Genomic DNA, 25270 nt, shown 5'->3' with positions numbered 1-25270 from the left:
CAGGCAAGTAAGGTTGCTGCCACTTAGTTAACTGGGATGCCAAGGAATTGCTAAAAGAATCAAATTAGTACACATTATTACACATATTTACACACATTGAACTATTTCAAACCAGTATTGCTGGAATAAAGACAAAATAATACTGTGTATTTACATAACACCATAACACCTTTCATCAGAAAAATCTCAAGCCTTCGCAAACGAACTGAGCTGCACAACACCCTGTGAGGTGTGTAGGAAGTAAGGTAGAACAATAAACAAGAAGTTGATGAAGGGAAAAGGCAGGCAGGCAAGCGTGCTTGCATAGGGTGAGCGAGACTCCTGCTGGATGACCCACTGCATTCAGGTCCTGGTCGCCCCATCCTGAGGACACCTAGATTGAAAGCTCCAGTACCTGTCACAGCTGATTATAGACTTGAGTATTCTTCCAGGTGTTGTTTTTCCATTCTAATGTCTGCATTTGCATTGAATTGACTGGACAGAGATACCGCATTCCTCCTCTAGGGGGCTGTAACAGTGACTCCCAGTGTGACTGATCATTTGATCATTCTTTCACTTTCCCTAGGGCCGACTAAATACAGTTTCCTTTCTTTTTCCTTAGCCAGATTTTTTTTTACTAAAGTGTGACAGTTTATTCTCTAGAAATGCCTAGAGATGGCTGGGTACATGCTAGTCCCTGGGAAAGGCACGGGTGAGTCATGGTCTCTTTTGGGAGGGTCAGGGCTGGTGGGAACAAATTCATGCCCAGGCCTGCCTCAGTGGCTGCCATGCCCAACGCCTCCCATGACAGGCCTGGCCTGGCACCGTGACCAGAGAGAGCTGACCAGGCCTTCTGTGGAGCATCTGAGACAGGCCTGGAGCTGGAGGCAGTAGCGTGCCAGGAGAACCAATGTGAACACAGGAATAGCAACAGGCCAATGGGAGTCGTGAATTTTGCTGTTAGAAATTTGGAAGACCATACATTAACATCTTTAAATCAATTTTGAATGGACTCTTCTATTGGATATTCAAAAAGTTTAGTCCTGAAACTTAGTACTCATTCAGTTATCCCATGCAAAGGATTTATTCACCTCATCCTTTGAGAAAAAGAACTTTCTGTATGTTAGTCTTTCACACAGCCTCTGTTTCAGCTTCACCTTTCAGATTTTCCGATAATTTAGGTGTCACAGATACCCACGATAGGATCATTTTTCAGACACTATAATTTAAATGTCTCTGAAATGTAATAAATAGAGCTTTGTCTGGGTTTTGGAAATAATGTTTTCTTCCCAAACAGCTGTTCATTTGTATTAACAGTTTTTTCTGTCTCTAACAGAAAGGCAGCATTTCTTTTTTATGTTTAATCTCATCTGCCTTTTCATCATGTTAACTCTGTTCAGTCTATTGTCGTGGTATTATTTTAATATCCTGGTGTACCACAGGCAGATGACTAGCATGACCTCAGGGCTTTCTGAAGACAAGATACCCCTCATTTTTCCATAGCCTGTTCTAGGGCCGACTATCACTCTCTCTCTTAGTGGGGTTGGCTAATTTCATTACCTATTCAATTCTTCTGAGAACATTCTGGTAAAAGCATTGCAGTAGCAATGCAGTAGGAGCAAGTCTTTGCTCCTGTATTTAACTGGCAAAGCAAAGGACTTTGGTTTTCATTTTGGGGGCCCAAGTTAACACCCAAAGGATGGCAATTTGTGAGGCTGTGATAAAGATGGTGAGAACTGGCATTTGAGATATAGCAACATTTGATTTATTTGATATCTGTGATCTTCTAACAACCTTGTGACGTAGGTAGAAGAATTATTGTTAAAATTAAATTTTACTTTGAAGAAATTCAGGCCCAGAGAGGCTAAATGTCGCAGATTCCCGTGGCTGGTAGGCTGGGCCTCATACCCTTTCCTACTTAATGCCTCTGAGACTCATCGAAGAGAAGAGTAGTTAACAGTGCGGGTTCTGAACCCAGACAGTTTAAGTTCGAATCCCGTCTCTACTATTTCTGTGCTATGCGATTTGAGGGCAAGCTCCTTAACATGGGTGTCAACTTCTTCCTCTCTAAAATTGTAACAGTTGTGTTACCTGTGTCACAGTCTTCTCTCAAGGACTGAATGAGTCATTACACAGACATGTTAAGAACAGTGCAGGGCACATAGTAAGTACTCAACAAACATTAGCTAGGTGAATTGTTTCAAGTGTCCAGCACAGGAAGCAGCCCGTAATAGGAAATCAGCCTGTGTTATGCCTGGGAGGTGATATTCCACAGGTCCTATTCAGTATAGACAAGCTGACTAAGGAAGGCGCTCAAGTCCGGCAGGGAAAGTTCATTCTGCCCGTACTGTTAGCAGAGTTAGAATATAACAATACTTCTGTTTTTGCGGTACAACCCAGGACTATTCCAGCCTATTAAATTAATGAGAGGCAAATAATTGACAGTGTCTGCCATTGGGGAACCGGGTCTCACTCTGGGTGGAGCAGTTAATATGCAGGTCTCCACTCTGGAGGGATAGGAGTGCCGCTTCCACATGTTGCATTCCAGAATCCTTTCTAGATGCCTTCAAGATTTATACCCTTAAAGTTGGAAACCTGTGGGGCGCCTTGTGCCCAGACAGCACTAAATTCCAAGTAACGCATCTCCATTCACAACCTATTGTGTGCAGACCTTCCTGGACACTGCTGTTGACCGTTGACTGATTATGTGATCAAAGATTGGTGAATCTGGAAGCCCTGGAGGGGTAGCAAAGGCTTTCATTTTTTTGTTTGTCTTTTTAAATCCTGTTCCATGTTCCACTTTGAACTGGATTGAAGTCAGCAGTGAAATCAGGAGTGTGGAAGCTGTGGTACCGGAGGAGAGAACCAGTGAGAGAGACTTGGCTTATGGCAATCAGTCCAGCTCCAGTCAGATTAAGGAGACACCAGTGAGGGAGTGAACAGAATGATAGAGAACAACCCAGCTGAGATTCCAGCATCCTTGTCTTCTGTCATCAGATACAAGAGGAGAGTTCACAAGCGAAGCCCAGTGGCTTCGTTCAGAGAGAGTTATCTGGTTAAGCACATATGTACGCCACAAATCCACATTTGAGTTCCACCGGTTTACATTTCTTCATGTCAGCATCTGATCAGGAACCTTCAAATGTTCTAGCCTCCTGTGCAAATAATTTTGATTTGGAAGCCTTCTCTGGATAGTTCACTTTTACTGAAAGACTATTCTCTTGATAAGAAATTTCTGACAATTTTAGTGATGTTAAATCAGATTCCACATATATAATGACAGCTTTGTTGGTGTGTATTCATGTGTGAAACATTGAAACACATGTCATGTCCTGCCATCTTATAAAGAACAGTGCCTTAATGTTTAACTATGCTGTAGGGAGCACCCAGCATTCATACACATGTATGAGTGTGTGTCAACATACATAGGATGATTGAACCATGAACTCTGTAAAGTTTGGTAGCATACACAGAAATTTAGTAAGGAAAGGATTTTTGTGCTACAAAACTTCCTTGTCAAATGCCCAGTAGCTTTAGATGAGTTCCACCCAAGAACATTGTTGTATGGACAAAAGAGAACAGGATTTTCCAGCCATTGCTACAATAATAGGTTTAGAAGACAGATCTGGGATCGTGTTCCAGCTTTACCACTTAGTACCCGTGTGAAGTTAGGCAAGATATTGTAGCATCTTCCAGCCTCAGTTTCCCAGTCCATAAAATGAGGATCATAATATTATCAATAATATCTTCTTCAAAGGGTTGGTGTTAATTTTTTTTTTTTTTTTTTTTTTTGAGACAGAGTCAGCTCTGTCACCCAGGCTGAAGTGCAGTGGTGTGATTTTGGCTCACTGCAACCTCCACCTCCTGGGTTCAAGCAGTTCCCCTGTCTCAGTGTCCCAAGTAGCCGGAACTACAGACGTCCACCACCACGCTCAGCTAATTTTTGTATTTTTAGTAGAGATGGCGTTTCACCATATTGGTCAGGCTGGTCTCGAACTCCTGACTTCAGGTGATCCACCCGCGTCGGCCTCCCAAAGTCCTTGGATTACAGGAGTGAGCCACCATGCCCGGCCTGATGTTAAGATTTTAAAATGGGGCCAGGTGCAATGGCTCATACCTGTAACTCGGTGCTTTGGGAGACCAAGGTGGGAGGATCACTTGAGCCCAGGAGTTTGAGGCTGCAGTGAGCTGTGATCACGCCAGTGCACTCCAGCCTGCATGACAGAGGAAGACCCTGTCTCTAAAAACATTAATTAATACAAATAAAATGGCTGAAAAAGCATTTAGCACAGTAACTGCACATAGAAAGGGCTCAATACATGTTGTTTATTGCTTTTGCTATTTTTATTACTGAATCACAATGACCTCATTCATTAGATAGAAGAAATACTTCCTCCGTAACAGAGCTGGGTGTCAGAGTTGACTGAGCTAATGTATGTGAAAAGCACTTTGTATATGCTCTGAAGCACCCTGTGAAAATAATGGTTGTATGTTTATTTACTGAGGATCTACTAAGCGCCAGTCACTTTATATACTCTCCAATTCTCACAACAATCTTGTGAGAGACATAGTATTATTTTATATGGCAAATGGGGAAACAGGCTTACAAGGATTTGCTTAGGATCATGCTCAGATTTCGACCCAGATCTGTTTTATTTTAAATTCAGATTCATCCTTCTACATAGCCACATATCAATAATAATAACCTTGAGAATTGCTAATAATAGTTTCTTGACTTTATTAATGGTTGAATTGGACTCATATTATCTATTTTAGGCTGATTTGTCATTTTTTTGAGTAGTATAGCATCCGATGCTTGCTTTTTTTGTTAAAATGTATGATTTTGATGAAATGCACTTAATACATCCTCACTCACAAATTGTGTATGTAGCTACCTACAAAAAATACTTGTAGCACTAAGTCCTTGGCTATGAAGGCAGTTCCAAATAAAAGAACATGTCAGCAGAGTCCTAGGCAATGGCAGTGTGGTTGAAATACACATGCTGTCCTCAAGGTGAATAATTTGAAGGGCATATTTTTTGAATGGATAAATTCTGATTTTTATTATAATTTTCAATGCTTTTTCAGTCACTCCTCATGTTTTTACATTTTAGTTACATGAATTTTCATTCATATTGTGGATTACAAGTAAACTGAATTTACAATTTGATGCCCCTGCCTGCATACTAATGATAACTAGCTTATTGCTCACCAGCTCACAGTGATCTGCTCAGATTGGCATATTGGACCCCGGGCATATTCATGAGGTAATGTATCTGCCTGCGAGTGCATGTGTGCATCTGGAACCTAGCGTATTGTAGGGAGATAGGCATGGCCTTTTCGGTGTGGTCCCTTCCTAGCTACAGGGCTTTGTGAACGTGTTCTTTTTTTTTTTTTTTTTTTTTTTAATCTTCTAAGCCTCAGTCTCCTCATCTATTAAATTGGAATAATGATACTCATCTCTCAGAGTTTCTTGGCAAGTAAAGGGTACTTCAGATAATGTGCACCATACTCAAAACATGTAACTTCCCTTTCCACCCTTCTTTGTTACAAAAAACAAACAAGTATAGCAACAGTAGAATATTTGCTTTGCTTTTTCACTGGATCATAGTTCCACACACATGAAAAACCATGTCTGGTTAACCAACACAAGGTCTAAACAGATTTACAAGGGGATCAGATGCTTCCCCTTTCACCTGCCTGAGATGAAGGCACCAATGAGGCTGTCCCATGTGTGCAGTGCCTTCTGCCCAGATGTGGCACAAGTGCTCCAGCTGCCCCTGACGGGACTGGGGCCTCAGAATCCCCTTTGCTCTGCCTTTTGGGTTTTTGCCCCTAAAGCATCCTGGTCATCATCACTCACATGTGCTTACCAGGTTTTCCTTCTAGTTCAGAGGAAACCCATACTTTTCACCTGTGTCTTTTTGATCCCTGGCATTTTTCTAATGCCCCCACTTTTCCCAACTGCTCTTAGTTACAAATGGCCAGATTTCAGTCATTAGGAGAGTAGGATTTTTTTTCTTTTCCTTTTTCTTTTTTTTTTTTTTTTTTTGCAGCCTGTCTCACTGGGGGCTGGATTCCAAGGAAGCAGCCCGTGCACTCACAGGCCAGGAGAGCCAGGATTTCAACGGTGTCAACAATCTTTGCTCATCATACCAAAAAAGCGCTGTGTCGGTGCCGACTCATTAGCATACAGCCGTGCTGTGCTTGCTAACAAAGCAGGCTCTGGGTATCTGCTAGTTTCTCAGCTTGTCTGTCTTCCTTGACCGAAAAGAGGAGAAGAAATAGATTCAGGCAAGGGTGCTGTCCCCCTCCTGTGGCAAGAAAGCATCACAAGGATTCCCAGAGAGAGCGAGCTTTGAAGTGGTTTTAAAGTCACCATCCTTGGGAGAAAGGAGACTGTCCACCCTTTGTTTTTCTGATCTTCTTTTATAGCATCAACAAGCAAAAGAAAAATCGCTATGTTCTCCAGTTAAAAATGATCGAGCCCTGCATGCTTCCTGGTCGTCTCTTTCGTTGTTGTTGTTGTTGTTGTTGTTGTTGTTGTTGTTGGAGTGCATAAGAAGAAATATCTGTATAGGCAGAGGTACACAAGCATGCTCTCCCCTCGGTCTGTCTCTCTATCCCTCTTTTGTTGGGGGGATGGAGGGAAGAAGAAACGTACAAGCAGATGTGCTGCTAGATCTACAGGCTTCTGCCAGCCATATGGCATCTTAAGGAAAGATGGTTGGAGCGTCTGGATTAGCAGAGTCGGGATGGGAAGCCATGTGTCGTGTTGGTACAGGCAGTTGTTTGAGCTCTCTCTAAATGGCTTCAGGAGATTGTGTAATGGAACAAATGGTCCTGCGAGCCCAGGAACAGCCTTGCCGCTGCTGGAGAGGCAATTGGCCCTCGGGCGGGTACTGCTTCCCTTTTTCCCCCAGTATTATGTATTCTTCATTTAATGTTCTTCGAACTCTGAGACTTGACTCGGAACTTTTCAACTTATTACGTTCGTGGGTTCTGTCTGCTCTGTGTCTGCCTGAACTCTACTCTCTCCCTAATCTGGTAATTAATAATGCCCCAGTCCTCTTCTGTGTCCTCTCCCTCGGCCCTCCACAGGGGGTCCGGGCTCAGCAGGCCAGCCTTTCGTGCCTCTTGACAAAGGCCTTTTCGGAGGAGGCTGCTCTGCTATTAGGGGTTGGGGAGTGGAGGGAGGATGTATCCACCCATCAGAATTCCCGGAAGCTTCAGGAGATGGAAAATCTTCCATTTCTTAATGAGTAAACTGAGAGCGTAATGTGGTCCCAGGTGTTAAGCACATGAGAAATATGTACCGTCACTATTTTGGACCTCATGTGTGGCATTTAAAAAATTATTCTAATTTCATACTAGTGAAAGCATTGAACTATTAGGTCACACGTGCCATTTACTCAGCAATTGGAGACCTCAGGACTCTACTCTCTAATACATAATTTAAATACTGTATTAATATACTGTAAATTGGAGAATTGAAACACTATGAGGCTGGCAACACATGGGCAGTATTTCAACTGTGGTCAGGTTCTCAGGCCATTCTTACTTGGGGAGGCTGGAGGTGAAAGGAGCAGTGAGACCTCACAGCTAGAACAGATCTGGTGAGTTTCTTCTCTTAGGAAGGCTCTTTGGACATTTCAGCTGCGTATTAGGGCAAACAGATCTTGTTTTGTTGGTGTTTCAGGGTCATTGCATATGCAGTGCAGTGTCTGTAGCTGCTAAAATAGTTAGGTCTGCCTCCTCCCTGGGATAGATAACAACGCCTGAGGCTCCAGGTGTATCATACGTTGTGCTTAATGGAAGATAAAATGGCTAGTTGACTCAGTCAAAGAACCCGTCCATTTATCTGACTAAATCATCAAACCAGTTTGAATTAAGTCATCAGTTTGAGTCCCTGAGAGTAGCTGGTCAGTACCTGGTGGGCGTTTTTGTTTGGTTGTCTGTTTCTAAGTCCAGGACTGGAGAAAGAGGTCAGTACCTGGTTTGTGCTGCACGCCATGGGGGCAGAGTGCCCTTCTTCCTTTCTCACAGGCAATGACCCCAACTGCCCAGGACCCCAACAACGGGAGCAGGTAAGAAGTGCAGCTTCCAGGTTAAAAATCAGTTCACCTGTGGTCAGCTGTGTCCAGGCATCCAGGTTAAAAATCAGTTCACCTATGGTCAGCTGCGTCCAGGTTAAAAATGAATTGCCTGTGGTCAACTGTGGGAGATAGGAAGCTGTCATGCCTATTGCAGCTTCCCTCAAAGGTACTTTGAGCAATGAAAATACATTCTTATTTATTTGCTGTGGAACAATGCAAAGCCTTCCCCAAAAAAAGAAATGAAACCTGGAGAATGTGTGACTGAACTCTAGTAGGAGAAAAGGACACAAGTCTAGAAATCTCAAGTGTCTTCAAAGTGTTATTATTTGTATGGACTTGTGACTCCAGCAAACAACTTTTACTATCTTAAACAAGGTCATCTGAAAATCATTTGAAGATTGTTACCAAATTCCTTCGTAAATATTTTCTACAAGCATAAATGTCAACCAGAAATTTCAGATAAGGTACTATTTCTCCTGTGTGAATTCTTTGTGTTTAAAATTCATCTCATATACATAGGTTTTAAAACACGTTTTTAAATTTTCAGAGCTCATTTCATGCTGAACATGTTAAGTGCTAGGATATTCTTACTTTGTCTTCCGAGTTTAGGATCTGTGCGGGGGTGAGGGGGGTATCTGTAGAAAGCATAATTTTGATTGTTATCCACCAATTGGAAGAAATCACTACTTTAATCCCTTTTACCTTCCAAGTGTACATGGTCCCAAATTTGTCAGTCTTAGAATTTCTTGAAACAATGCAATTAAACTGCAACATATTTCCTAACATTCTTAATTAAGACAGTGACTGAAAAATGTAGATTAACAGAAGTTACTGTTTTTATCAACATATTTTCTCTCTCTTTCCTGCCACCATCACATCCCCCTCCCCCCACCCCTTTTTGCTTTAAATGTCTGATGTCAGTTTCATCCACATGTACATTATGCACATGGCACTGAAGAAACAAAGTAAAAAATTCTCTTTTAATTCTGAGCTGCATGCCCAGCGCCACATGCACTGTCTGTTACATGTCGCTTCTTATGAGGTTCATGCTGGGAAGTTTCTTTTTAAAGGCGAAGTGTTTCTGAAGGAAAGAGTTCAGGTTGGGCAGATTGTGTTAGAAAAATCTTACTGTCTCCGAGTGGAATTAATATACTGATTATTCTGTGCAGGCTCAAACTGGCAGCGTGTGCAAAAGTTCAAGAGTGTCTGGGAATTGAAATATGGAGGAGAAAGCGGGAGAGTGAGCAGAGACAAAGAATTGGAAGTAGGGCTCAGAAGTGAAACTAAACGGTAACTTTGTAAAGAGGGGAAGGGAATTCAAGTATGAACAACTGTCATGAAGCAGTACTGACTGAAAATATTTTTATGGATTCAGGAAGCCCCATTTTCCATGGCACTTTTTAGGAGTGGTCTTAAAAATGAGTTTGGTTATTGGAGAAGAGTTGACGGGGGCGGTGGGAGGGGGGCAGAAATACTTCTCTGAGTTCTGAAGGTCCTTGCCAGTTTCAATTAAGTCACATGAGAAGCTTAATCACTAACATAGAAATGTCAACGGGTTGCAGTATTTCTTTGACCTGTTAGCCAAGATTTTTTTTTCCTGTTTATTAAAATTTGAGTCCTCCATGATCACTGACAAACAATGATTCATTTGTTTACAAATAAGGAATTAAAAGGTAAGAAAAGCAAATGCAATCACGCAGCACCTTTCCCATCGCGGGGAAATCAACCTTTTTACTCATTGCCTCTCAGGGGAAAGAACTTGGGACGTGAGCATGGAGTTAATGAAGCTTTCACCCATCTCCTCCTCTCAACCGTCATCCCGGTTTAATCCTCTCCTTCTGCCAAAGTCCAGAGGCCCTGCGAGCCCCCGCGGAGTCGCCTGAGCCAGATGCTCCGCACCCAGCCTCCCCAAGCCCCGGCCGGCTGTCCTCCAGGTGCGGGCTCCGGGCCCTCTCGCGCGGCTTCGCTGCTCGGCGGAGCCCGGGCCTAGTATCCAGAGGCGAAGCAATCGGGAGGTCTGGGTGGGCAGGGAGGCCGAGAGGACCATGCACCGCCCGGCGGCGCTGAGACCTGGCTGCCTAGGCCACCCTGCCCGGCGAGGGAGAGGGATATCTCCTGCCTGGAGCGCTCCGCGGTGGCCCGAGAGCAGGTGCTGGCGTGCGGGAGGCGCACGTGGAGCCCTGCGGTCTGTTCCACCTGCAGAGGCAGAATTGCCCAGCGTGGGGTGGAAGGCGGGCTGGGAGCTCCCGGGATGCGGCGTGGCAGCGGAGGGCTCGGCTAGATGCGCTCCTCGGACTGGCTAAGTAAAGGAGGAGGCTCCTCCTGAGCGTGCACAGCCGCTCCTAACTCCCTCAACGGAGTTTCACTCAACTCCGAGACTGAAGCATTTTATTGGCAGCATTTAGAATGGGGGAAAAATCTACCTTCTGTTTAGCAGTTGCTCTTTTCTGAAGCAGAAAATATCTCTAGGGATGACTTAGTAATAGGGGACCCCATTGCCATGTGGGTCAGGGATTGGGAGAATGTCCGGATCCTGCCAATGCACCTCTGTGAAAGGTGGCATTCAGCCTGGGAGGAGAGGAGCTGGCAGGGCAGGCCCCTCCCAGACACGCACAGGCCCTAAGCCCTGTCCTAGAGTCCCTCTCCTGTTGTCATTTGCTATCAGGGCAGTTCTCCTGCCACTAACCCTTGCTTCTCCCAACACAACCAAGAGACAGGCATATAGCAGTGAATACTGTCTGGATGATTTCGCATGTCTGGGTCTGGGGTCTTTCTATTGCCTGCAGGGGTTTCCTAGTCTACCCAGCAGGCGCTCACCAGGAGTGGGGGCTGTGACTGGGACCCATGGCCTGTGCTGTGAGGGGTGAGGGGCCACTGTGTACTGTCACCGGGAGCAGCCCCGAAGAAGGCCCCTGCTCCCGCTTCCTTACGGCGGCTCTTCCTCAGGAAATCTTAATGTGGGAAGGATGTGTGTGGGACTCCATAAGCAACACTAACCCAGTCCTGGGGAGAGACAAAGCTCTTGCCCTCTATCAGACCATCCTCGGAGATCTCTGGGGCCTCTGAGTTGAATCCCAGGCCCTCCCCTGCTTTCGCGAGGATGCAAGGCTTGTGTACATAGAGGGTTTCTGATTGGAACACCTAAAAGTTGATTGATGACAGAGAGATGGTGCTAAACTGGCATATTCCAATCTTGGTATTTGTTCTTTGTCACCTTCCTCAAGGCTCAAGGTGCTTTTTGGGCTAAAATGGGGCATTCTGTGAATGTGTGCTACTTTTGAAAAATAGAGGAAGGAGTGTTGGAAGCCTAGACTGGTTCTCTTGCCACTCCTCAAAAAGCAAAATTTTGCAGCCCAAATATTAAAAATTGACTCCGCATATTCCTTCTCCCCCACAGTGGCACACAACTGGGCAGGCTCCATCTCGTCTGCTGCTGGAGCCCACTAGAAACCAAATGAGCCCTCCAGCAGGCCTAATCACTCTGATCTGTCATGGACCTTCTAGCTGGAAGAGTTATGCCATCATATTATCCCAACACTCACCACTGTGTGGAGGACCCCCTTTTACTAAATGATTTATTGCTCTTTGCAGAATTCCTTTGGCTGCAGATTTTATTTCTGAGTCACTGTGTTCAGCTCAATTGGTCGCCTTCAGTTACCGTGGCAACCAGCAGATGGGGTTCTTTGACAAGGGTCAGCGGGGAGGCTGCCTTGGTTTAGACAGAAGAGGAGCTAAATAAAAAGCTTTCAGCATTGACAGTTCTGTAGTGGATGGCCAGGAGTTGTTATCAGATTACTTGCATTAAAACCTAATTAAGATGTGTGCCAATAAGTGAGCTGTAGTGATTGAATCTGGTTACTTAGCTGCCGTGGGCCCAATCTTATTCCGTCACACCTCTGTGGCTAGTTTGACTATCCCAAGAACGGTCAGATATGAAGGAAATTGAGGGAGACCTCACCACAGTGTGGAACGTGACAGACTCTGGGACCACAACAGGAGGGTTTTAGTCTCTGGGAGCACCAGGAAGACCCCATTCAAACAGAAACTTCCTGAAAACACAGCAGTGTGTCCCCCAAACCCAAGATGGCAATTGAACAGGACCTCCATGCGTCTGATAGTTCCATGTCTTCCGTTAAGACTATTGGTGATTTAATTGCAAATAGCATTCAACAAAAAAAAAACTGGCCTGTAATCATTCTGGGTTAAAGAAGTCTAAATAGAGACATGCCAACTAAGTATGAAGGATCTTTTCTGGAGTGGGAAGAAAGGAACATTATTGGGCCAGTCAACAAGATTAGAATCCAATTCAGTAGGTTGGATGAAACTATTAGGTCAATATAAAATTGACTGTAGTTGTTAATATACTGTGGTTCTCTAAGAGAATACCTTTATCCTTAGGAAATACACACTGTAGCATATAAGATAAAAGGGCAATGGTGCATGCAGCTTACTGTCAACTGGTTCTGTACACACACACACACACACACACACACGGAGAGAAGGGAGAGCATAATAAATCAGATGGGGCAAAACTATTACAATAGGTGAGTTTGGATAAAGGGTATGTTGGTATTCTCTAATATTCTTGCAACTTTTTATAAGTTTGACATTATTTCCAAATAAACCAGTTTTTAAGGACGGCTTTAGGGTGAGGTAGGGTATGGTGTGCATGGCAGTGTGGGTTTTCCTGCTGGTGCTTCTTTATGGCCTTGAGCTACATGCAGCATAGATATTACTCTGCAAAGATTCTGATTTTCAACCATTTCCATTCCTCTGTCCCATTTCCTTTGCACAGTGGGGCTATCCTCACCATGACTCTGTTCTTGCTTGAGACAAAGCTGATTAAGGTAACTCTTGCTTCAGGCAGATGGTCTTCTAGGTTCTTCAAAGTCTAAGATTCATAACGTGTCAACTGCTGTCACTCTTGTTTCATGGTGTCAGGATCCTTTATTCATGCTCAGTCTTCCAAAGGTGTTACAAACTCAGCCTTGGTTAGATAGCACTTGTATTTTAAGAAGGTTACAAGGTAGTGATACAACAGATCTAATGGACCTAAGATGAAACTCTGCCTCCTTTTTGGTAGAAGCACTGTTTTAAGAAGTTGGTCTTTGACGAGCTTCGGTGACATTGTCAGAGGCTTTAGGGTCCTGTCGGAGGCAGCAGTGCTGGAGCTTGAAGAGCTGAAAGTGTCCCCTTGGCCATGGGCCCACTCACTGGGTATTCACTGGGGGCCTCTGTGGCACTGTGGGTTTCCCAACATGGCCTTCCAAGCTTCTGGCCTTTTTTGCATCCTTCGTGCCAACACCAGTCTATGGATGAGATCAATTGTGTCTCAAAGTGTGGTTTCCAGAGTACGGTCCTCAAACTGTTACTGGTCTGGGATGAGGCAAGAACTGAAATTGCGTCAGAAATTTTCCAAGCAATCAAACACTGCTTCTTCCTTTTTCTTGTACTCCACAAAACCATTAGACTGCAATAGATTGGAAATTTTAAAAGAATTAAAATCAAATTGGGTTCTCCTCACTGAGCTCACTGGAGAAGCCCTGGCCTAGGGATTTCTCTCTCCTCTGGCCCCCAGGCCTCGGAAAAGGAGCTGGTGTCAGCTGCTGCCCGGAAGATTGCCCCGCATGTTCTGTCTCTCAGGGTCCTTCCCTGAAATTCTTATGTTTCACATGGAATAGAAGAACGTCGGGCCTTTCAAAGAAGGATTTTGAGATGCTGCAAAGCTCACTGGATTTGGAGTCAACAGATGTGGGCTGTAGCGCCAGATTTACTACAGACAGGCTGCCTGACCTCGGGCAAGTCACTTATACTTTCTTGGTTTCACCATAATGGGCTGAACTGAGTGTTCTCCAAGGTGCCTCTCAGCCCTAACATAATATGATTCTTTTGATGAGAAGACCAGGATTTGATCTCCCCCATCACTTGGGGGCATCCCCAAGGAGCCCCCTGTTCTTCCTCTGCAGGCAGCCAAGGCTAATTAGGAATCTGAGAGAATGAGCCAGGAAAGGGGCAGTACAGGACATACATGCTCTTCATTGAAGGTGGTTACCCCATCCCGTACTGCACGATCCTCAGGAAAATTCCTCTATTGAAACCATTATCGAATAGGGTAGATTTAGGCAAAGGAAATTTAAACAGCAAACCAGCCACTAAAAGTGCCTTAATGTGACGCCTGTAATCCCAGCACTTTGGGAGGCTGAGGTGGGCGGATCATGAGGTTAAGAGATCAAGACCATCCTGGCCAACGTGGTGAAACCCCATCTCTACTAAAAATACAAAAAAAAAAAAAAAATTAGCTGGGCATGGTGGCGTGCACCTGTAGTCCCAGCTACTTGGGAGGCTGAAGCAGAAGAATCATTTATTTGAACCCGGGAGGCAGAGGTTGCAGTGAGCCAAGATTGTGCCACTGCACTCCAGCCTGGCCACAGACTGAGACTGTCTCAAAAAAAAAAAAAAAAAGTGCCGTAATGTTCTGAGCGAGAGTAATGGGCTAGAGCGTGTTCCGGAAGCCTCAGCACACTGCTTGTTCTCGCTGATAGGACCTCGTTCATGAGATGGAATTACGTAAAATGCCACAGCAATGGTTAAGTGTTAGAACGAAGTAATACAACTTTACATTAACATGGTTTATTCACTAGAATTAATGACCTAGAGCAGTAATCGCATTTTCAAAACTTCAGCTTGCTGACTAGGTGTATTGCTATGTAAATAGCTAGCGATATTTGAAGATAGGAACACAGTAAAATCTGTAAAGTAATAGGATTGTAGAAATATGGAGCTGGAAGAGAATGTAGTCATCTAGCCCCGAGGCTGGCAAACTTTAAAAGGTCAGGTAATAAATATTGTAGGCTCCATGGCCATATGGTCTCTGTCGCAGCTACTCGGCCGTTATGGTGCAAAAGCAGCCATAGACCAAACGTGAATGAATGGGCATGGCTGAGTTTCAATGAAAGTTTATTTAGGGGCACTGCAAGTTGAATTTCATGCAGTGTTCACATATTATACTCCTTTTGATTTTTAAAAAATCATTTTAAAATGTAAAAATCACTCTCAATTGGCAGATCATACAGAAACAGGCAGTGGCCTGCAGTCTGAAGTGTGCTGACCTCACTTCTAGTTTTCTCCTCTCATTTCACATGTGAGGAAACTGAGATTCAAAGTGATCACAGGATTTACTTAAGTTCTCATGACTGATGCCAGAGTATTTTAGGAGCAGACTAGGAGAGTTTTCATATAGACAGTTGGTTGTTTTGATGATGAAAATTGAAGCCACACAAAGATTATTCTCCAGAAGAACTCATTTTGTATGTGTGATTAATACTGTGAATTAGAATGTACCAGTAGTTCTCATGCTTAAGTATTCATCAGAGTCATCCAGAGGGCCTTACTAAAACGCATGCTGCTGGGCCCCACCCTCAGAGCTGATGGTTCAGAAGGTCTGGAGATTACTTATATTCTTAGTTTTACAAATGGAGAACCTGAGGTTGAGAGAGACATTCAGTTTCGGGCTTAAGGTAAAATAGCTAGCTTGTGATAGGGTTTTGAACCCATGTCCCCCATTTCCAAGTTCAGCACTCATAGGATTAGGATTAGAGCTACAGGTAATCATCAAGCAGAGAGGCAGGACTGGAGTTTTGTTTAGAGAGATCCTTCTAGTCTAGCTGTTGTGGGGAGTATGGATTACAGGGGGCCGTGTAGAAGCACACAACTCTATGAGAAGGCTGTGCAGGAACCTGGATGTGAAGTGCTGGCAGCTGGACTTCAAGAGTGAAGGTCATGGAATGGATGGGTGGGATGGATGGGTGGATGGATGAGTGGGATGGATGAGTGGGATGGATGGTGGGATGGATGGATGGATGGATGGTGGGATGGGTGGATGGATGGGATGTGTGGATGGATAGGTGGGATGGGTGGATGGGTGGAAAGGGTGGATGGATGGGATGGATGGGTGGATGGGTGGGATGGATGGGTGGGTAGGATGGATGGGTGGGACGGATGGATGGGCAGGACGGATTAGTGGGATGGATGGATTGGTGGGATGGATGGATCGGTGGGATGGATGGATCGGTGGGATGGATGGATGAGTGGGATGGATGAATGGGGGATGGGTGGATGGATGGGATGTGTGGATGAATAGGTGGGATGGGTGGATGGGTGGGAAGGGTGGATGGATGGGATGGATGGGTGGGATGGATGGGTGGGTGGGATGGATGGGCAGGACGGATGGATGGGCAGGATGGATTAGTGGGATGGATGGATCAGTGGGATGGATGGATCAGTGGGATGGATGGATCGGTGGGATGAATGGATGAGTGGGATGGATGGATGAGTGGGATGGATGAATGGGGGATGGGTGGATGGGTGGGATGGATGGATGGGTGGGATGGATGAATGGATGAGTGGGATGGATGGATGAGTGGGGTGGATGGATGAGTGGGATAGATGGGTGGATGGGTGGATGGATGGGTGGGATGGATGGATAAGTGGGATGGATGGATGGGGGATGGATGGGTGGGTGGGATGGATGGATGGATGGATGGATGGATGGATGCATGGATGCATGGATGAGTGGGATGGATGGATGGGTGGGGTGGGATGGGATGGGATGGGAGAGGTTCAGAAGGCCTAAAGGGCTCATCTATGGAACCAGGAGACTGAGCCGTGGGGATGGTGACTAGGGGTGGTCCCACCCACATGAGAGGGTCACAGAGAGAGGAGCATTGAGAGATGACTCCACTGTGTCAGGTGGCGAGTTTGAAGTGGGCTTGGAAATGCAGGGGAGAGGCCCGAGGCTGAGATCAAGTGCTCAGGATCCTTGTCCTCTCCACTTGGAGTCATGAGTGTAGATTTTAAAAATCATGCAGGCAGAACGTTTCCAGTCAGGAGGGTGCTGACCCCAGCCCTGGGTCACACCAGCATTTGAAGGTCTGATGGAGGAGGAAGAGGTGCCTGAGACGATGGGACCAAAGGGGAGTGAGAGACCAGGACAGAGTCTAAGAAGGAGAGTGATGAGTCACACTGTGGGCCTTACTCTGTGGCCTTGGTGGCTTAGGTAATCCTGGCTCTGCCTTACCTTGTGTGCGCTTGGGCAAACGATCACTTCTCTGCACCTTGCTTCTCTCATGCATAAAATGCAGATGATAAATTAATGCATAGTATTGTTAAGAGGATTAAATTAGTTAAGGAATGTAAAATGCTTACAATGTGGGCATTTAGTAAATGCCCAGTAAACATTAGAGGAGGCCGCTGGGAGGAGTAGAAAAGTGAGTGCATATTTTACAGTTCATGTATTTGCACCTTTGAAATCCATATGTTGTTTGAAAAATGTTCTTCATTTCCATGAGGAGGACGCCACTCCCAGGGAAATAGTCTAAGCACTTTGAGAACACTTATCTAAGAGAAAGGACAATCTTTGCTGTAGTCAGAGGGACCACAGGGAGGAGGCTCTGGTCTGAAAACATTTCAGAACAGAAGATTTTACCATTACCACCAAAACCAAAACCAAAACAAAATCCAAAACAACAACAACTAAAACCTTCCACTGTAGTCTGTAGGTAGCTCCCAGGGGGAATTGTCCAGTGAAGCAAAAAACTCTCATTGAAAAACATATACGCATGAGGATACGGGCCCCCTCTGGGGAAGGAAGGGGCTGGCCTGGAGAAGAAATCCATTGGTAGTGGCCCTGTGGGGCTGGTGCTAGGTTCCCAAGTGTTCATTTGGTTATTATACCTCATAACTTATTTATACATTGCATATATTTTGTATGTATCACATACAACATAAAAAAATTTAAATATATGTATTCACTTGCTTTCACAGTATTCATAGCAAATGAGTGTCTGAAGCATAGGACCAGAGCTGGCAGCTTGCACTGCTTCTGTTTTGCATAAGATATTTTCCCCAGCCCACTCAGCTCTATAAAGTTGTTTTGTATTTCACCACTTGCTCCATCTTATCTTGAAGCCTTGCATATTTTTTTAAATGCTGGTTCTGATCATGCTTGCAGGGTGTGGCTCAGAGGATCGCTGTTGGACCAATGGAGATCTGTCTGGGCCCAGCACACTTATGAGTCCCCTGTGATTTCATCAGCATCTGCCTTTAGAAACCTGGGCGTGTTTGTTCCCATGGTAACTGCTGCCCCTGACACGCCCGAAATTCCTGGCGATGCCCTTGTGTGGAAGGGGAGCCCGTGATGCCCATTCTACCCCTGCATAGGGCAGCTGCTTTTCTCCACCAGGGTCCCCAGTCCTGCCCAGGCAGGGGTGGCAGTTGTACATCTGCAGATCCTGAAGGACATGGACCCTGTGCCTGAGACGGCCACACTAGCCTGGGTGCGGGCTCCCTCAAGTGTCCTTCCTCATGGACCTGCGGGCCCTACCCTGTGTTGTAAGGGCCGGGGAGCACGGGGGCTTCCTGGGAGGAGGACCGGCTTCCTGCCCCTGATGGGGACCGGCCACAGCTCCCAGGGCTCCATGACAGCACAGTGAAGATACCAGCCACATCCTGGGGGCCCTGGATGCAATCCCTGCCTGTTGTAAAGATGAGATAAAGGCGGGGGGAAAGAAGGGTCTGAATTAGGGGTTGAGCTCTGAAATCTGGCAATTCTGTGTTTCCTGCCGCATGGAGGGTGTGTGGTTCGCAGGCCGCGGGGCGCTTCTGCCAGCGGGGGCTGGTGCCTAAACACACTCCGCAGACCCCATGATGGCAAAAGCCCCTCGCCCTGTTCATGACTTAATGCCTCCTAGAAGAAAAGGCTAAAACCAAGAAACACAGAACAAGAAATTGCACCCTCAAAGCGACAGTTGCTCTGAGACTGGAACGCTGAAAGGGGTTTCCAGGCCCGTGGCGATGGTGATGGGGGTGAAGGTCGCAGGTGGAGGGCACGGGGCGGCGGCTGCGGAGCCGGGGGAGGAGGCGGCGGGTGCCCGGGTCTTCCTCGGAGCGCGCCCCCTGGGCTGGGCGGCTGTCCCTGCCTCCCACCGGCGCCCTGGTCCCCGCAGCAGCTTCCCCGCCGCCACCCCGCTGCCTCGTCCCCTTTCTCAGCAAACAGTGGTGCCGGCTACGTGGGGGATCCTGGAGGCTGCTGAGCAGGAGCGCCCTCCTCGACCCGCCCCTGCTCCTGCCTCCACTCTTGCCTCGGGGGGAGGGTCTCAATCTTCTGCCTAAGGCACCCTCCTCCCTCGGGAAGTCCGCTGTCCTCTGCCGTGAGGATTGCCCCTCTCTCCTCCAGGGCCTCCTCCCCAGCGGCTCCCACCCTCCGCACCCCATCTTGCGACCTCCCCGCCAGCCCAGCCCCTCACCAGAAGAGCCTCTCTCTTCCAGCCCCTGAAATCTGGCTTCTGCCCCAGCCAGGAGCCTGTGCAGGGCGCTTCGCCACCAGGTGGCATTTCCCACAAACCGGCCACTCCGCCCTGACCCCTCTTCTCCCTGGACCTCCATCTCCCAGTTTTCCTCCCTCCAGGATCCCACTCTCAGTGTCTTGCCAGATTCCTGTCCGCTGCCAGCCCTTGAATACCGCGGTTCCTAAACCCCTATCCTGGGGCGAGCCCTGCCCTCTCACTGTAGAAGAGCTTCTCAGCCAGAGGGTCTTGCGGGCCGGATATCTGCATTTTTAACAAGCTCCCCACACTGACAATCTGTGCCAACCCTTCCCAGGCACATCTTGCCCCCGCGTTCATGGCCTCACCTCCCAGCAGGTTTGGCCCACTCCGCTAGAGCTCCAGCTCGGCCCTTCTTAAGCCCCAAGCTGCATAACTGCCTGGTGGGAGCGTGTTCCACAGGTACCTCGGACTCGCCCTGACCCCAGAACTTCTTTTCTACTCCAGGCCGGTCCCTCCTGCCATCCTCTGTCTGGTAAATGGCACTGCCATTGCCTGCAGGACGAAGTCCATACTTGTTTTTTTGGCTACAGAGTCCAGCATCACCTCCCTCTGAGCAGCCTGCAGCCTCTGGTCCAGCCACACTGCACAGCTTGCAGTTTCCAGATAGGCAGTGGCCTTTGCACTGCCGGCCCCACATGGGAAGGCCCCGCCCCTGGCCCTGGCCAGAACAGCACCCACTCATCCTTTCCCATCCCAGCTTGTCCGCTGAGTGACTTTGAATGAATAATTCATGTTGCCTGTGCCTCTGTTTCCTCATCCTTAAAGTGGCATAATAATTAGTTCCTGCCTCATGGAATTGTGAGTGCCAAACAGTAAGTCCAGTGCCGGACATAGTAAGTGCTCAGCATATGATGATGATGAGCCACGTCTAAGCAGGCGCAAGCCCGCCCAGGCTTCTCATCTGCAATATTGGCCATTTCTCTTCATGCCTCAGTGTCCTGTTTGAGTTGAGCATGTTTTTTTACAAGTGAGTCTCCTCCATTGGCCAGGAACCGTCCGAGAGCCGGGAGCATTTGTCATTCTTGATGGACTCCCAGGACCTAAATTAGTACTTGACCCTTAAGAGGTGTTGGCTGGGTGCGGTGGCTCATGCCTACCATCCCAGCACTTTGGGAGGCAGAAGTGGGCGGATCATGAGGTCAGGAGTTCGAGACCAGCCTGGCCAACATAGTGAAACCCCCGTCCCTACTAAAAATATAAAAATTAGACGGGTGTTGGCATGCACCTGTTGTCCCAGCTACTTGGGAGACTGAGGCAGGAGAATTGCTTGAACCCAGGAGGCAGAGGTTGCAGTGAGTCAGAATTATGCCACTGCACTCCAGCCTGGGTGACAGAGCCAGACTCCATCTCAAAACAAAACAAAACAAGGTGTTTACCAAGGGTTGGTTCATTTAGTGAATTAAGTGAGTTAACCACCATTAACAATGGTTAAGGACACCTGGGCACTGGCTGGATTTGACTCCAAGCTCTACCGATTACTTGTGTGACTTTGTGCAAGTTAATCAACATCTCAGCTTGTTTTCTCATCTGTCAAATGGGGGTGATACTAGCATGTACCTCCCAGGACTGTAGTGAACTTTTAATTAAGATAATTATTGAATGTAATAGGTAGTTTATTGATTAATCAATTAAATTTACATAGGTCATTGTGGCGCAGTGAGCCCAGGGGCTCAGTAGGTGTTAGCAGTCATCAGAGGTGCTATTTGAAACTGTGGGTGGATGAAGAGGTGAACTCAGGACCACGAATATGAGAGAGCAGTAACCACCATGGAAAAGAAAAGAGAGCCTAAGTGTCTAGGACACCCCAAGCAATCTCTTCTGAATGACGGCAATGAGACATCCATTAACAGAGGGGTAGGCTGGTTTGTGCAGGGTTGGAGGCTCTTCCAAAAATAAACAACTTTAAAAAAATCTCCCCCGGGTGCGGTGGCTCACACCTTTAATCCCAGCACTCAGGGAGGCTGAGGTGGGTGGAGCACGAGGTCAGGAGTTCAAGACCAGCCTGGCCAAGATGGTGAAACCCTGTCTCTACTAAAAATACAAAAATTAGCTGGGCACGGTGGCAGGAGCCTATAATCCCAGCTACTTGGGAGACTAAGGCAGGAGAATCGCTTGAACCAGGGCTGCATAGGTTGCAGTGAGCCAAGATTGAGCCATTGTACCCCAGCCTGAGCGACAGAGTGAGACTCCATAAAAAAAAAAAAAAAAAAAAAAGTCTCGAGCCGGGTGTGGTGGCTCACACCTGTAATCCCAGCACTTTGGGAGGCCGAGGCGAGGGAGTTCAAGACCAGCCTGACCAACATGAAGAAACCCCATCTCTACTAAAAATACAAAATTAGCTGAGCGTGGTGGTGGATTTCTGTAGTCTCAGCTACTGGGGACACTGAGACAGGGGAATTGCTTGAACCCAGGAGGAGGTTGCAGTGAGCCGAGATCATGCCATTGTACTACAGACTGGGCAACAAGAGCACACCTCTGTCTCCAAAAAAAAAAACTCTTTTCCCAGTTTTTGTAATATAGGGAGTCTTCAAGTTGCTTTAAAAATGGAGTCAATGGGAATCCATCCTCAGCTCTTAGCTGTGAAGGGAGGGCTGTCCCTCCTCAGGGATCTCACTCCTCACAGCAGGGGTGCTTCTGTGGAAACCTGGTCAGCTGGTCCCCTGCTGTCCTGCGGGGCTCACACCCAGGCACTTGATTCAGCGGGTCTGGGTGGTGTCTCCTTCCTCCTCCCCACCCCAGTAATCTCTATAGCTTTCCCAGGGCCCCAGGTTGCAAAGCACTCTGGACTAAGCCTCCTCCAGGTTCTGAGGGCTCCATAGGAGGAAGGTCTAGGCCGGAACCGGCCTAGAACCCCCATCGCTGAAGGTGGAGCCAGGGTGGCCTGCCATGCCCGGCGTTTATGCTGTGAGAGCGGCTCTGGCCCTGCCCATTGCCCTGGATGGGCTGCCATCCCTTTTTAGGAGTTCAAAACCACATACCGAACCCATTGGTCCAAAGGACCATCATCCTGTTTGATCCTAGCACAGGGCAAGGGACCACATGGACAGCGGCTGCTCGCGGCACCTTCTTGCTATGCAGTCATGTCGTGGTGTCATTTGTCACGTTTCTGTTCCATTATTTTCAAGCAAGCAGGAAGCCACGGGGCTACCACCTCAGTTGCTCTTAGCCAGTGGCTCTCTCCACAGGTAGGCCTTCATCGGAGGGGAAAAGCCACCTTAGGGTTCTAGAGCTCAAGGGCTAGTGATGTATTTCACCTGTTGATTTAAATACGAAGCATCGGATTGTCTGCTTCTCAAGGAAAAGAGCTGTTACCATCTCTGTCTCTTCAACGGGACCCACTCCTGGGCCCTACAGCAGGGCAGGTGCTCAGATGAATCGTGGCCGCCTGCCTGTGTCAGAGGGTCGGCCTAGGCAGGTTCCCCAGCCCGCTGACCCGGGTCGTCCTCCTCTCTCCCGGCCACTCGCTGCTAAGGACAGCCCGGGCTCCCGGGGCCATGCAGGAGAGCTTCTGTGATCTGCTCCAGGGCGGTGGCTTTGAGAGTAGCTCCCAGGAAAGGCTGCCTCAGCCCCAGCGTGATGGGGACGGGTAGGGGCGGATGAGGCTTCCCAAAGCAGCTATGGCCTTAGGTATCGCCAGAAGGAAACCTACTTTTCCTCCAAGATCAGAGGGAAGGATGGGGTAGGATGAGGTGGTATGGGATGGGATGGGATGGGATGGGATGGGATGGGATGGGATGGGGTAGGGTGTTGGAGCATCACCATGTATGTATGTCACACACACAGGGAAACACTCCTACTTGGATGGAAGATCTTTGCTGTTCTGTTGAGGCCAGCCTGATCCTGGAGGCAGGGCAGGGCTAGGCTGTTGCCCAGGCTTGAAAGAGGCGCCAGGGCGTCCCTGGGTCCTTACACTTTCCCCAGAACCTGCGGGCAGCAGGAGGCCCTTGGCGGGGTAGGGAGGGGCGGCGGTGGTGCGGATTGTGGGCGAGGCCACTCGGAGGCGCCCAGCCTGGGGGGCGGGGCTTCCTGGGAGCATGCGCAGTGCCGGCTCTGCCCGGGCTGGGGCCTAGACCGCCGCCCCCGCCTCCCCGGCACAGGTAGGGCGCCCCACAGACCGGGTAACGCTGGGCATGGCTGAAAACGGGGAGTCCCGGTGCGTTCTGGGGAAGGGCCAGGGCTGGGGGCTCGGGCCCCTTGACCAAAGCCTCCAGCCCAGCCCAGCGGAGGCTGAGAAGGGCGGTGGGGCAGGGCCGGAGTAGCCGTGGGGAAATGGGAGGGCGTGGGCCGAGCAGCGCCGCGCGGGAGGAAGGTGCCACCATCGCCGGGTTTCCCAGAGGGCAGTGGTTCCTGTGCCCGCATGTGCGGCCTTTTCTGTGAAGGAACCTATCCCAAGGCCCAAACATGTGGCCGTGTCAGTGTTTGGTTGTGCTCGGAGCCCCAGGAGAAGCCGAACTGAGGGCAGCCAGAGGCCGGTGTCCGCAGAACGGCCCCCGAGGTCTTTGGCTCATGGGCCTGGAGTTTGAAATGCACCTTGAGCTTTAATGGCCTTTTCCTTGTGCGACTCCGAGTTAACGTGGCTGCTGGTGCTTTTGACGGGTGAGGACGTGAGGCAGGCCACACATCTCGCTGCTTTCCAGAACACTCTGGGTCGTCGTTCAATTCCCAGTTTAATCCAAAGCCAGCAGTTCCGTGAGCGAGTGTGCTGCTGGCTGTAGGAAGCCGACTGTGGACAGATGAGGATAATGGTCTGAGTGAATTAGCAAGTCTGGAGAGGAGCGCCCATCAGCAGAATGACAAATTTAGGATCTTTAAAGACATCTGGTCAGCGATGCCGGAGCTCGTGATTGACTGAGTGATTAATAATGGAAAACCCTTACTTCAGTGTTTCCACGGCCCTCACCCACGTCCCCAGCCGGGGCGGCCGTCCGCTCAGCCTGCCAGAGACCTCTCCAGCTGAACGATGGCGGCAGTTGGGCCCTCATCTTTGACCTGTACTTGTTAGTTCAAAGTTTCCTTTTTTCTTCTAGTTACCCCACTTATCTGCGTGTTTTCTAGTTGATAGTGTACTGAGATGGCTCCCAGTTCCCACGCACATTTGCTAGAATGTTACCTTCACACAGTGCTTACCAAGGGCCCACTGCTAGCCAGAGCCTGGCACCTCAGGGTCACCTTGGGCGTCCTGCTTATGGTTCCCTAGCAGGGGCTTCCCTCAGATACACACAGCCCCTGGGCCTGTTGAAAGGCTGACGTTATCCCTCTTTAATTCTGCGGTGGATTTTTCTTCAGGCTAAGGCAGCTGGATAAGCACAGCCAGGCCACAGCCCAGCAGCTGGTGCAGCTCCTCAACAAGCAGAACCAGCTTCTCCTGGAAAGGCAGAGCCTGTCGGAAGAGGTGGACCGGCTGCGGACCCAGGTACTGTGCAGAACGCGGCGCAGGTGGGAGTCCTTGGGCGGGCTCAGCCCACCTAAGAACACGCGGGAGTCTACAGGTGGGTGTTTTATGCAGCTCAACAGGCCGGCTTTCCCACGGATCACATCGGTTAGCAGTAAGCTGGGAGGGAGGTCCTGACGACTGTGCTGGGCAGTGCAGGACCCAGAGAAGCGGAGCCATGCGCCCGTCCTGGTGAGGGGGTTAAAGTCTGTCAGGTGAACAGACCCAGGCCCGCGAATGAACGAACCACACCTAGTGCCAAGCTGCGCTGTGCAGGCCGCGGAGGGTGCGAGAGCAGGGAGAAGCGGGAGGACGGCCGTGGCCGGCGGAACAGGCTATTTGGAGGAGGGTGGCCTTGAGCTGCCTCTGAAGGTCGTGTA

At 48.3% G+C, this 25270-nt stretch overlaps 1 protein-coding gene across 22 annotated transcripts in view; it reads left to right on the top strand.

Annotated features, from left to right (window-relative positions):
* The window catches only part of LOC105474671 (SHH signaling and ciliogenesis regulator SDCCAG8), a 253094-nt gene that overhangs the window by 213705 nt on the left and 14119 nt on the right, over nt 1–25270 (top strand). For 7 of the 22 annotated variants that reach the window (XM_071069480.1, XM_071069534.1, XM_071069491.1 and 4 more), the window contains one exon: nt 24746–24948. The exons of 2 other annotated variants lie outside the window; for them this stretch is intronic. In XM_071069480.1, the coding sequence (XP_070925581.1) occupies nt 24746–24948 (203 nt within the window). Of the gene's footprint in view, nt 1–5194; nt 8540–9244; nt 9368–9824; nt 10010–24745; nt 24949–25270 lie in introns of those variants that run through there. 13 more of the 22 variants (XR_011607733.1, XM_071069477.1, XM_071069513.1 and 10 more) reach the window with 7 other exon arrangements.

The sequence above is a fragment of the Macaca nemestrina genome, chromosome 1, assembly GCF_043159975.1.
Source record: "Macaca nemestrina isolate mMacNem1 chromosome 1, mMacNem.hap1, whole genome shotgun sequence".
Lineage (NCBI taxonomy): Eukaryota > Metazoa > Chordata > Mammalia > Primates > Cercopithecidae > Macaca > Macaca nemestrina.
Note: the sequence above shows the minus strand (reverse complement) of the source record. Positions and strands in the feature narration are given on the sequence as shown.